Here is a 13,712-nt window from a genome sequence, read left to right as displayed (position 1 = left end):
TTGATTGCACAGTCGGTGCATTGCTGTGTTGAACCTTTGTTATATTGATATTGAAGAAAATTATATAGCAATATACATTGTTATTGACTTACTGCCCAGCCATACTGCCAAGGGGTAGAATGTGAATTTTTTTATTTTATTTTAAGTGATGATACTCTTTTACAAACATGCTTGTAGGTAGTATATTCATTACACATGTGATTGTCTTGTGTGCTGGTGGTTTACTCCTGGGATCTGTTTTGGGATTTTCGGGAGTGGTTGAGCAAATCTATGAACCGTGAATGCTCCCCTGGACCAGTCCCCCAACGTTTAAACCCTATTCTGTTTTTTTTTGTTCTCACCAGAATTAGAGTACTCTTGTTCCTCTCTTGAAACCACCCCTTTTACTTCTCTCTCAGTCCTGATTCTCCATCTGTGCAGTAGTTGACTGGCAAGCCCTGTGTCATAGGTGAAACACAATCCAGGAGGCTTTCAGTCCCTGGGGAAGCCCGGCCTTGCAGAGACTGTTCAACTGACAAGACCCTCTAAAAGCCTGCACAGAGGAAACATAGAAGCCAGAAAAAAAGAATAAGCCCATTTGTTTCTAGGCTTTTTATAAATTAAATATACACATTTTTACTTTCGTAAAGTGTGCAGGTGTGTTTGAATTATTGTTTTAAACCGTTTTTTGACGCCGTAGAAGTCCCGTTTCGTGCAGTTACTTTCATTTCTTCCATCTGTCCTCCTTTCTCCTTTCAATCCCCCATATCCCCAATCTTTTTCTCCCTCTCTATACGTCTCCTCCTCTCTTTCTCCCTCTCACCCCTCTTCTCCCGTCTTGCATGAAGTCGTGGGTGGGCCGGTCACTGAAGTGGTGCCAGATTTCTGGTAAGCAGAGTGTCGGCATGTTTCGCTGTGTCACCACTTTTAGACGCGGTGTGGGGAGGCTCCCTCCTGAACCTTTTTGCTTCTGCACGACTGATCGAGGAGTGCTCCAAAAACCCGGGCCATGTGAGTCATTGTAGGCTGTTTCGCGCACACCCATACACCTCTCCATTAAGAGGAAGTGGCGTCTCCACCCTCTCAGGTCACAGCTCAACAGGAGCACCTCTCACTGCTGAATGAGATCCAGATTTCAATGCCGGCCTTTGTGTGGTGGGCAAGCCACGGTGCACGGCTGTGACATAAAAGCTGTTATTGTAACATGCCTGGTAAAGTTTTATGGTGCACCTCCACACGCACAGCATAGTGTCAGACCCATAGGAGATGCTGTTAGGGCCAGATCAATGGATAAATGGCTGCATTCAGTTGCAGACAGAAAGTGTGTTTAATGAGGTTTTTATTGCACACCAGTGCAGGACTTCATGTCAAAGTCTTTCTGTCGTCCAGGTGTGTGAATGACTGCTCAAACGTTTTGGAGCACCTCAGTTTACTCTGCTGTTATTGGATTTTTAAAACTGTACTGCATGACTTTAAAATGCAAACACATGCCCATTACATTCAAACCAATCTCAAATGAGTTCACAGAAGTCTGATTAAGGGCCGGGTCATAGTTTCCAGGTCCACATGTGTGCAGAGGTCCACCAGGGTCTGCGTGACATTCATTTCGTCATTTGCCCCTTTTATGCATCGGGCTGCAAACAACACATGTGGACATTGTGTTAAATGAGGAAATTGGCCTGTACCGAAACATGAACATTTCAGTATCCAAAATATACAAGAAAGTACAAATGAGAGCAAACTCCTTGTGAGAAATTGCCACTATTGGAATGGAAGACTGAAAGGCCCCATGTGTGGATTGTTAGACTGGCACAGACCCTTCACTCTTAAAAGTGCTAAGTAGAACCATATAAGGTTCTTTGACTTGTCCTCATAGGAGAACCCTTTTATAAAGGTTCCACCTGGAACCCTTTTAAAACCCTTTTAAAACCCTTTATTCAGGAAAGGGCTTTTAAAGGGTTCTCTGGATCAACATGGTTTTTACTGGAACCATTAGTGTTTCTTCAGGAAAGGGTTTTTCAGAAGCAAATGGTTCCATGTAGAACCTCAGCCCTTGTAGTAAGGACCCTTTTGGAACCCTTATTTCTAAGTGTTGTTTCAGTACTTGTGTTTACATGGACACAATTAATCGGAATAAAAGCCCGATCAAAATAAAAATATATAATGTAAACATTCTAATCCTAAAACTCTGATCTGATACAACCCATTCGGAAACTAATATAATTCTGAATAACAGGGCTGGTTCATGCAGTATAAACAGATCATGACTTCCAGGTTTGGTGCCATCACGTGTCTGATCCACGTAAATGTGACATGCTCCTGTTTTGTTGCTGCTGTATTTTCATTCCAAAATAATGAATAACGAACAGGCACGAAAGTCACAGCTGTGGAAGAGGTAGGAAAATGACATAGAATGGATAACGGACAGTGAGGGGACGAGCAGACACGTGCAACGTTTGATTACTACGGATGCTCAAGCTCAAGAAGTCAAGCTTCCAATTCTTCTGGAGAATTAGACAACAATGTCAAAATAGTCCAATTCCAACTGAACGTAGGTCCTTTAATTCAGTGCCCATGTAAACAATGGGATTGTAAATTCCAATAGGAACAAATCTTCTCGTGGAGTGCAGACATTTGTAACGTAAACATGGCTAGTGTGAACGCACCTGTGGGGCATGTATGCACACGTGAAAAGGCAAAAAAAGCTCCACTCGAGTCTCTTTGTATTTGTCAGTATAGCAGCGTTTAGATCTTGTGTCGCCTAGCGACATTCCTGTGCTGCTGGAAGTGATTAGTAATATGACAAGGCAGATGGACTAAAAACACAAAGAAACACCCACTAAAAGTTTTCAAAAGTGACACCCACTGCTCAAAAAAATCCTGGTACACTCTTAGAAATAAGGGTTCCAAAAGGGTTCCTTCTACAAGGGCTTCTACCTGAAGCCAAAAAGGCTTCTCCTATGAGGACAAGCCGAAGAACCTTATATGGTTCTGCTTTGCACTTTTGTATCTAAGAGTTTGAGGGGATAAATGCTTGCACTCTCTGCCCCCTGCATGCGCTGCTGCTGTATACACACAAACGCTCCCTCAGTCAGGTCTGAGAGTCCTGCTTGAACGAGCTGCTTTTCAAACGAGGAATTCGTCATACAAATAAAGTTATGTCGTTCATGCAGACCCAGCAGAGACGGGATAATAACGTTACAACAACAAAAGACTTTTGACTTTATATAACTTATCAATTTCAGTGTTTCTGAAAATAAATCACGGAAGGACTCTCGGAATGTCCTTGTTGGCCTAAATTTAATCAAGTATTTTGACTCATCCAGCTGCAAAACACACTTTTTTTGTCATTCAAATCTAATTTTGTGAAATATGAAATCATATAATCACATATTTAGTTTGTAGGATTTTTGTCTCGCAAATGTGTTGCACTTGTAGTTTCCTTCGCTCCGTTCACTTGTCTGACCAGTTCATGCCAAACCAGCTTTGTTCAATTTTGGAGGCCGGAGAGTGTGCAGAGTCTTCTTTTATTGAAAACTGTGTGGTATGTTCCTGTTCTGTAATGTTTGGGGTCACGTTGTTGAAGGACGAGTCCCTGACCTGATCCACTCTGCTTTCCTTTGTCACTCGTTCCTTTCCGCACTGCTGTGACAGCAAAGGATTTCCCCGGCTGTCATGTCGGATTTCGTCTCGGACGCGGTCTTAAAGGAGAATGTCAAATTGCACTTAAAACGCCCTTTTGGAATCGGTCCAGTAGAGCATTTCCACCATCGGTCTCACTCAACAAGAAGCCCTGTGAGACTTCGAGTTGTTGCAGGAATTAAGACAAAGATGGAAACATGAGTGTGAGATAAAAAAAAGAGCTGTTGAGAGGAGTTTGGAGGCTGCAAATCAGGATACAAGTCATGCAGCATATCTTCACCATTGTTAAAACTTTATTTTTGGTTGTTTAAGTCATGGTAATTCATATCATTATGTTGTCACCTTAGCATTGGAGTATAGAGTAGTTCATATTTTGATGGTGTCTTGTGCGGCGATGCATCAACATGTTTTAAATCTGTTTGCTCGACTTAAAAACATGATCATAAATCAAATTGCCGTTGCGATATCTGTGGTAAACATTGAGGTTGTTTATTTTAGCAACAAGCAGAGCCGGGAGAACGAGTTGCTGCATGGTGGCAAAGCCCTGGAAAGCCTTTTATCAGCAAAATAATAATTAATAAAAAAAAAAAAAAAAAAAGCGGACATGGTGGACATGCCATGCAATGTCCCAATATTCACAGATAATACCAACAAAACCTGTTAAACTGTACATTTAAACGCGATTAGTGACGTCACCGAAAGTGTCCCCAATCAGAGTGAATTAATGCTTTCATTATTGTTATTACGAGCCTTTGATCCTAACCCTGGGCGCTTTTTATGTCTTTACAGCTGCTGTTATCTCAGAAAAAGCACAATTGTGTGCACAAATGGAGGTAGATCAGCGGTATCTTCGTTGCACTGTGTTTGCTCAGTTTGATGCAGATAGACAGTCACTTTGTGCTTATTTTTCCTATAAGTGCTGTAGTGATTATGTTGACCATGCTTTTCACATGCGGAACCAAAAAGAAAAAAAACCTCAACCACCCGTTCAGTTTAGCGATAATCCAGTTTGTCGTTAACGGCAGGCTGAAAATATCAAGATGAAGCTTCAAAACTAATCCAAATTCTTCTTGGTATTTTATGATGTAACAATACATCTATCGTCGGCAGCAACCCTTCTTTGATGTGAAGTGTCAGTGCCACTTTTGTCTGACAGCCTTTTCTGACATGTGCACCGGGTATTAGTATCTCATTTGCACAGAAGATTAAATCAGAGGTATGTGCTTGAGCAGACTATGAGAACAGAGAGAGTCTGCTGCACTGATTTCCTCGCTTGTGTCTCTTACATGTTTCACTGTTGTCGCTGAAGGGGCTCATGTCTGATTTTTTTTAGTGATTGCATGGTATTATCGGATACCACTATTGGTTATACAGTAGGCTGAAGAAGCCTCCTTGACTGTTTATCAATTTTGTACAACGAAGAAAACATTTGATCGACATCTGCTGCGACATGAGCTTTCAAAAATGATGGTCATTTCACTGCAAAAGAGACTGAATGACCTCAGCAGTTGGCTGCAGATGTATCTGCTATTGGCCCAAGCACTCTTGATATATCGGCATGTCAGCAAAAAGTCCAATGTAACTCATCCTTATTAATTTTTATTCCATTGATATGAAACAGATCTGTTTTTGGGACTGTGCCGACACATATTTTCAAATCAGATAGGTGTCCTTTCAGTTTATGTTACTCGATCAACTGCATATTGTATCTGACATGTGGCCATAATCCATGCCTATATGAATGCGTAGTGTTGACATCATCAATAGAGAAGAGTGTCATCCTCTACACTCTTTGAAATAAGGGTTCCAAAAGGGTCCTTCTACGAGGGCTGAGGTTCGACCTGGAACCATTTGCTTCTTTCCCGAGAAAGGGTTTTTCAAGGGTTCTTGGTAACACTAATGGCTCCAGTAAGAACCATTTTGATCCAGGTGGAACCTTTTTATAAAGGCCAAAAAGGGTTTCCCGATGAGGACAAGCCAAAGAACCTTATATGGTTCTACTTTTACTCTAAGAGTGTAGAGCAGGGGCTCTCAAACTTTTTGTACCAAGTACCTGATAAAAATATTGAGTTAATGTTAAAATACCCTGGTATACAGGAGAACAGTTTTTCAGGATTTTCCTCCAAGTACCTACCAGAGGAAGCTCACGCACCACTGGTGGTACACACGTACCGCAGTTTGAGAACCATGGCTCTAACCATGGAGCTAAATCTCATTCCACCCTGTGTGGATCAATAAAGGTACATCTTATCCTACATATTTCCCTCTTCAATACTGAGTAGTCTCACAAGTCTGAGGCGTCTGTTGTTGTTAATGACTATTTAGTATTTGTTCCAGGACAGTCAAATTCAGATGCAAGACACTTGGAGAGTAAACATGTGAACTGTAATGAATCTGATTTTAATCAGATTTGAGTAAGATCTAGTAATCTGATTGTAGCCTTACCCTAACTCGAATTATATGAGATTTGGGCTGTTCCAAAATGATAAAGACATGCCCTTGGACTGAAGCTTGACTGTGAAAATGTTATATTCGAAACAGAAAATACTGCGTGTCCCTGCTGACATCAAAGCGTTCTTCCCACTCGCTGTTATTGGAGCTGTTTTTGTTGTTGCAGTGGCAGAGATCTTACTCCCCTGACGTCACTTACGTGTCGTACTCGGGAGATCGTGGCAAAGAGCCGCAGAGTCGATGACTGCTGGTTTCCTGGAGACAACAGGCAGCAGATCCGATGTTGTTTTTCCCCCACTGGTTGGTCAACAACACATGTAGATTACATAATCATGCCTCTGTTGTATCATCCGATTTGTTTTTTTTTTTTTAAATTAAAACCACCATTAGATGAAATGCCCACCTATTATTGTGCCATACTGAGGTAATCCTGCATAGCACGGTTGCGGATTTGTATCGAGCTATTCCATCTGTGAGAAACCTCTTCATGTTTGTGTTCCATAATTAACATACCATGATTGACTGCCTGAAAACTGCCCATATGGGAGGCATGAGGTCAAACCACATGGTGCTGAATATTTCATTGTTACTGGATCAGGCTGTGTCATGATGACGCCAAAGAGCAAAAGGCCATAGATCACATCAGTCTGTCATCTTATCACCTCCCAGACGTCCACCTTCTCCTTCCCTCGAGGCACAGCACATACAGTTATGATCGAGCAAAATTCTCTCTGATCACATTGTGCTGGTGAGACGCAATAATATCTGAGGCTGTTGCAGACTGGTGGGACGAATAAACGAGACCTACAGCACCCTGAGAGGACTGAAAACATAATCAAAAGATATGAGAAAGAGGTGGTCACACATGTTCTTGTATCATACACATGCTGTAAATCTAGTTGCTGTGAGACGATGAAGAAAAAGATACCAATTTTCATGGAATTGATGCAGAGAAATGGAAAACCAAAGGCCCTTTTTTTTTTTTTTTACGGCTGACTGCTTTCATGTCATTTGAAATTTAAAAGAATTACTGGATGTCACATCAAGGGAATCTTTTATTTTTTCCAAACGCTGACTCTCTTTGATTCCTTGTAAGAAATCCGGACTGGCTGCACAAACAACGGCGTCCCGATTTGTCCGACGTCTTATCTTTTCATTGTGTGGAAAAACAATCAGTGATAACGTTAACAGTGTGTGCGCTAAGTGATCCTGCAGCGAACCACTTAGTGCCAGTAAAAAGCTGAGAAGCTGCAGTCAGTTTGAGTCAGACCTGCTTTATCGCTCTGAAACTCTTGAGATAGATGCATTTCTGCCTCTGAGTCGCTTCATACTGGATTCAATGCGCAAATCTTGAAATATTCCCCGAGACAGAACTGTAGACTTCACATTAAGACTGTGATTGATTGGTTTGCCAGGAGCATATGGTCTTTCCTAATGAGGTTGTGTGGTGAAGTCTGGATCTTTAATTACGTCTTGAAAGTAACATCATGTACCATTTTTCTGAGTTAGTCCAGGAGAATTGCCCTAACATGCGGAAAATCCCTTGTTTTCTTTTGAATCATACCACAAATTTAATATCAACTGAAGTCAATTGACCTTTCCATCAATTTTAGTTACACTTACATACTTTAAACTTCCTCAGTCACCAAATCTAGAAGAATTTACCCTTTTTTATTAGGGCTGCAAACATACTGACAAAGTAAAAAAAACATTTGAATCAGCTTTGGTGTTAAACATCAGCGTTGATGCCTTATCGCTGTGAAAATGTTATTATGCTTACGTTAGCGTTTAACTCAAAGCTCTGCTGTGCTTAAGTACAGCCTCGTGGAGCTGCTCGCGTGGATCTAGACACTTAGTCCTGCTTATCTATAATAATGCAGATTATGTTTAATCCGACCGTGCAAACTCAAAACTGTAATTGTCATCTGCGTAGGCCTCGGTTCCATCACATTTACGTGATATGAACTGTTACAGGAATACACAGAGAAGTCGTTTTTTTTCTCAGTGAAGAAAATGTGGACACTATACATTTAAACGTGATGATGAATGACTTCGCCGAAAGTGTTCACAATCAGAGCGAATTAAGGATGGCCCATAAATCCCTCAGATAAAGCCCCAAGCCGAGCACAAGAAAACAGAAGATAAGATTGCACAAGCATGGAACTTCAACTATGTGATCCCTTTTGAAAGATGTTCTGTGAGCTAACCCTTCTGGAGAATTTCAGTCTCTGGACCCATCCGTGGGTCATCCATCTTAATATATATTGCGATATTGTTGTTTGTTCGTGAATACAACATGCACTGATTAATGTGAGCCCATGTCTTTAAAAAAAAGGACAGTCATACAATATATTTCATATATCATATGTTTAAAATTCAAAAACTCTATAAATAATATTCTAAAAGGTGACCTCTATCAAAGTAATTTTCTGGTAAGATACTTGTACTTGTACTCAAATATTCATTTTAGGTACTTTATACAAGACTGTATAATGGTTTGTAATGGTGCGTTCCAGTTGTAGCTGGGAGAACACCACCTAAACTCAGGTTTTCTAACTCCAACCTCACCAATTCCAACATTGGATTCCAAGGTGGCTGCTTCTCATACAAACACCACCATTTTTACAATTGCACTTGTATATTTTTCCTCAAAGGATTGTCGTCTGGCAGTGCCAACACCCTGCACGAGACAATCCAGAATCTTTCCGTGTGTCGTTCCACGCTGGTGAAATGAGCACTACCAGAACACGGGCATCCCTTTCAATCTTCAAGAAACTCTCGAAGACCCTTCCAAAAGCACCTTCTGTCCTAGCACCTACACTCTGAGAAATAAGGGTTCCAAAAGGGTCCTTCTACAAGGGCTGAGGTTCTACCTGGAACCATTTGCTTCTGAAAAAACCCTTTCCAGAAGAAAAGGTTTTTCAAGGGTTCTTGGTAACACTAATGGTTCCAATAAGAACCATATTGATCTAGAGAACCCTTTAAAACCTCTTTCCTGAATAAAGGGTTTTAAAAGGGTTCTTGGTGGAACCCTCCAAAAGAGTGTACCTTACCTATTAAAATCCTCTGTAGAGTGTTATATGTGAAAATTAATGGCTAGCCCAACCGGAATTTCGGTCAAGGTGATGTTACTCCCAGTTCTGACCTCAGACTTCAGATTTAAATGGAACACACCATAAACCAAAACCTGGAAAAGAATTGGAAAAACTCAATGTGTTTTAAAATAAAAGTATCAGTAGTAGATTCAGAAGCATATTTGTGTCATTTTTCTCCATGTATGTGGCCGTAGAAAACCTGGAAGTGGCTGCGGCTGCAGCCGAAGTTAGACCTACTTGGCTGCTCCAAAGGGACAAAGTAGCTCCGTGCAATTAAAGCAAAACAAAAACATCAACGTGTTATGTCGATCACAATTAACGCGTTAACGCTGTACACATCAAAAATGAAGCCATGCAACAAACTTGTTAAAGTTATGTGGGTCTTTGAGTTTATATGAGGTCAACAGAAACAAGGTCAATGATTTAACAGAAATAATGAACTCATTATAGACGTGGATCATGAACACTCAGTAGGGCGCAGACTCTCCCCCATTGTGAGAAAATGAGTAGTGGCTCTCTTCATTCTTCATTTTTTTTCCTCTCGCTGCCCCATTTTTCTGTCTTCCACCCAAATTAATGTGAACTTTGGGAAATCAATCGGAAAAAAAAACATTTCGCTTCCAAAAAGCTGCCTTTTATTATTCCCAGCTTTAAATGGAGCTATTTGAATGTGACAGTGCAGTTTTATTTTGAGTTTGAATTTACCCTTGAGTAACCCTTGAAAGAGTCCTCGTATTCTTTCGGAAACGTTTATTTTGGTTGTGTTGTAAAAACCGATCGAGCCGACTAACGTTTTATCCTTTTTTCTAATCTCAGGGACAAGTGGAAGCCAGTGTAAAACTGCAAGCCAGCGGTCCTGAAGATGCAGAGTTTTACATCGTCGTTCAAGGTTCAAGACTTACACATGTGACCGCAGCCAAAAGAGGAGATGACGGGCTCACGCTTTGCTTCACAGTTCCTGGTAAGTTTCATTATTTTACCTGTCATTTTCTCACAATCTCCAACAGCAACATTCCATAACAATGATCAGTGAGCCATGAGTGGTAAGGTAGAGGCATATCACATCCCATATATTATGTTGTGTAAGACCTGTTACCATCAAGCTGAGTATAGGGTGCCATCAATTCAGGATTGCTCTTAATCCTCAGGCACAATACACACTACTCTCTTAGAAATAAAAGTGCTAAGTAGAACAATATAAGGTTCTTTGGCTTGTCCTCATAGGAGAACCCTTTTGGAGGAAACCCTTTTAAAACCCTTTATTCAGGAAAGGGCTTTTAAAGGGTTTTGGAACCCTTATTTCTAAGAGTGTGTACTGCTCTTGATAAGCATGCTGTCCACCCTGGTGTTTTCACGCCCTGAAAACAAAGACAATTAAAAAGTGCCGCTGGCTCCGTTTGTGTTTTGTGTGTGGACGGGCAACATTTGAGACATTTAAAAATGATGAGGCAGTTACCTGCTTTCAGTTCCTTGCCGGTTCTTTGTAGCCAAAACATGACCGTGATCTGGGAAGTGGTTCAAACAGTTTCACCTTAACTTTGCCTCATAGAAGTTCCTCCTCTTGAAACGTCTTTCCTCGGGGGATGAAACACTCAACTGGACGTGGGTTGTTGTAAAAAATGATGTCTAAAATGTTTCATTTGTCATTATTTTTTACCAGTAACATATCTTTAAATGTAGTTTCTTCATCGTGGATCGGTGTGTGACGTTGTGTTTTCCGTCCGTCTGACAATCTGCTGCATAGCAGAAGATTCATTTTCAAGTGATCCAAAGTAAACATTGCGATTGTTCCATCTTCCATAGGTCATGACCTTGTGGAAGTTGCCTCCGTTGCGTCCTACTTTTGCACAGAGGGCCAAGTCAAGCCATGTGAGGGTGAAGCGTCTCTTGAATACGTCAGTGATGTTGCCCAGACAGCAGCAGAGTACCTGAGTGCACACAGGGACCGGCTTGGGCCCCAGAGCTACCAAGAAGTCCTGAAGAGGTTTCCGGTGTGGGTGCAGACGGCTGATGAGGAGCTCTCCGCTGGATGGTCACATCGTGATGAGGGTGATGACGACGATGTGCAACTCGGAGAAAGTAGAGGCCACGAAGCCGATCTCCGGCAACTGGATGAGCAGATCACCCGGGCTATGGCCAATATGGATTACCCTCAGCAGTGGAAAAACACTCAGAGCCAACAAAGAGAAGGTAATGATTCGGAAGTGAGGGTGAAAGTCATGAGCTGCTGTGATGTTGTAGCTTTCATTAAGAGCCTGCTCTGCACTGCGTGACACTTCTAACGGCACACTCTCCTATTGAGCTGCATACATTTATTAAAGCGGAACTAGACCGGAAGTTCCAATTAGCGCTGTTTTTTAGTGTGTATCTGCGTCATTACCTTGTTTAAGAAGCCCTGAAGTTTCGAAACAAACTGTTCAGCCACTGCTGAGAACGCTGTGTTTTATTGTAATCTCGGGACTCAGCGAGATCTCTGAAAATCCCGTTATAGTTACGTAAACATCGGTTCACCTGAACAGCAGATCCTCCTGCTCCAGGCACTAGTCCGGGCACATCTGGTTGCGTACATTGAACCGCAGAAGAAGAAGAACGTCCGTTGTGGAGGTGTTTCACGAGCGACAGTGTCTTCTGACTGCGGCGGGGAGTCGTGAAGAAGCTATTTTTAAACACTGTTAAAACACTGTTTTGATAATGAGTAGCAGTGCATCCACCGTTCCAGAAGGGGGAGCTGCGCTTCTGAGAGCGGGTGTGCCGAATGTCACTTCCGGGGTACTGGCCAATCACAACACAGTCTGTCTTCTCAGGCGAGATTTATGTCTGAAATAGCGCAGCTGACAAGTGCTTCAAAAAGGACAGATTTCTATCAGCTCTTTTTCAGCAACTAGGAGGTTTTTGACCATAAAAACAAGTCAATATATGTAAGTAGACCTCCATAACTAACATATATGTGCAACAGGACCACTCTATGTGACCTTTAAACTTTGATCAAAACCAGTCAAACAAAGAATTCAGGAGCTTTGTGTCGATGTCGACTCATTATAGAAGTATCCACATAACCTCATCCACAGAGGTTCTCGATTTTGTAGACGTAGATGTAGAGTCCAACCCTATTATAATATTATTATTGTAAATGGGCCAACTCTATTTATCCTACTATGTACTTTATTATTTAAACTTTCATCATCAAGGAGAGTCTACCTTGCTGAATTATGCAATCGAACTGCAACGCTTGCAGTAATGTTAACATTGTGTAAGCCACAAAGTAATTGCACACGGAGATTTGTTAATTAATTAGATTCAAATTATTATAATGGAGCTATTGCTATTTCAATATAATAGTTAAGCGTGAGTGTTCATAAAACATAAACGTATATGTTGCACAGTAGTGAACAAATTGGAGCCAAAACATCTCCATGTACTGTATTTCACTTAATGAAATTTAACAAGTAAGTAGGTCATTAGAGAACATGTTTTTGAACAAGCTGCAACATGCAGAGAATATTAAAATCGTTCAGGCTCTCTGCTGTTCTGGAGGTTTCAGAGCCAACACTGGATCAGACTGTACAGCCCCCGGCTCTTCTATCACATGATGCTCAAGAGCAGCCGGGCAGAGGCCAGTGTGCTCGGAGACGGGGCAATTATTGCCATTATTCCTCTTCCATCAGATTAGAGTTGTCTTGCAGCTCTGCGTGTCTATTAAATCAACTCCCACAATCCCCCTCTGCACCGCACTGCACTGCACTCCCGCTCCTTTACACCACAGCTGTGCCAGAGTTGTTTTTGGCATCTGGCCTCAGAACTCAAGTTGTTATTTGTGTTTCATTATTTCAAAGCATTATTCAGAAATGCGAGTAGTGTGCCAAGGTATTACTTTCTAATAGACATAGGTGTAGGTGTAGAGACGAGAAGGTTTAAGTTCACACAGGCACGTGTTGCCATGTTTTCTGTTGTAGACAGAAAAACGTGTTTTTCATAGACAGACTGGAGCCGATAAAAATAGAAATGTCTGTTTTGGAATTTCCTTAAGAGGATGAATAAAATACCTTCCTAGCTACTTGCCTGCCTGCCTGCACCATATGTGTTTGGCTTTTGCAGAGAAAAAAGCAAATGTGCATGCAAAACACAGGCGTGGTGCAAATGCAAAGCAGCTGCCAGCCCCTGGTCCCTCAATGTTTACTGGTCAATTGGACAATGGCATTCTTGTGCGGCTGAACTTTGCATGAGGAGCGTGTTCAGCGTCGAAGAACTGGGTCACAATTAGCGCCGCCCGTTTTTTGGAGGTGACAGCCAGGCCATTTTCGTTTTCGACTCAGGGCTACAGAGACAAATTGGTGGGACAACTTTACATTGTTTCCAGGATTTAACCATGAAAGCGTCACGGCAAACTTCACCCCACACTTAACCAGAAAGGCTGTCGGATAAAGTACAACAGTCCTTCACATCATCACTTACATTAAAAAAAACCTGTGTGGATTAGGGACGAGCCAGTGTGATACTCAATATCAGTCTGACGCAAATGCTTCACTAAACACACAACATGCTGTA

General features: G+C 41.7%; 1 protein-coding gene across 1 annotated transcript in view; it reads left to right on the top strand.

Annotated features, from left to right (window-relative positions):
* Nucleotides 1–13,712, top strand: part of arhgef28a (Rho guanine nucleotide exchange factor (GEF) 28a) — a gene marked incomplete at both ends in the record, with an annotated part of 52,947 nt that overhangs the window by 1,174 nt on the left and 38,061 nt on the right. The window contains 2 exons of the mRNA XM_083905110.1: nt 9,984–10,128; nt 10,971–11,357. Of these exons, the coding sequence (XP_083761236.1) occupies nt 9,984–10,128; nt 10,971–11,357 (532 nt within the window). The remainder of the gene's footprint in view (nt 1–9,983; nt 10,129–10,970; nt 11,358–13,712) is intronic.

This window comes from Microchirus variegatus (assembly GCF_963457635.1).
Source record: "Microchirus variegatus genome assembly, chromosome: 1".
Taxonomy (NCBI): Eukaryota; Metazoa; Chordata; class Actinopteri; order Pleuronectiformes; family Soleidae; genus Microchirus; species Microchirus variegatus.
This window is presented reverse-complemented; position numbering and strand designations above follow the sequence as displayed.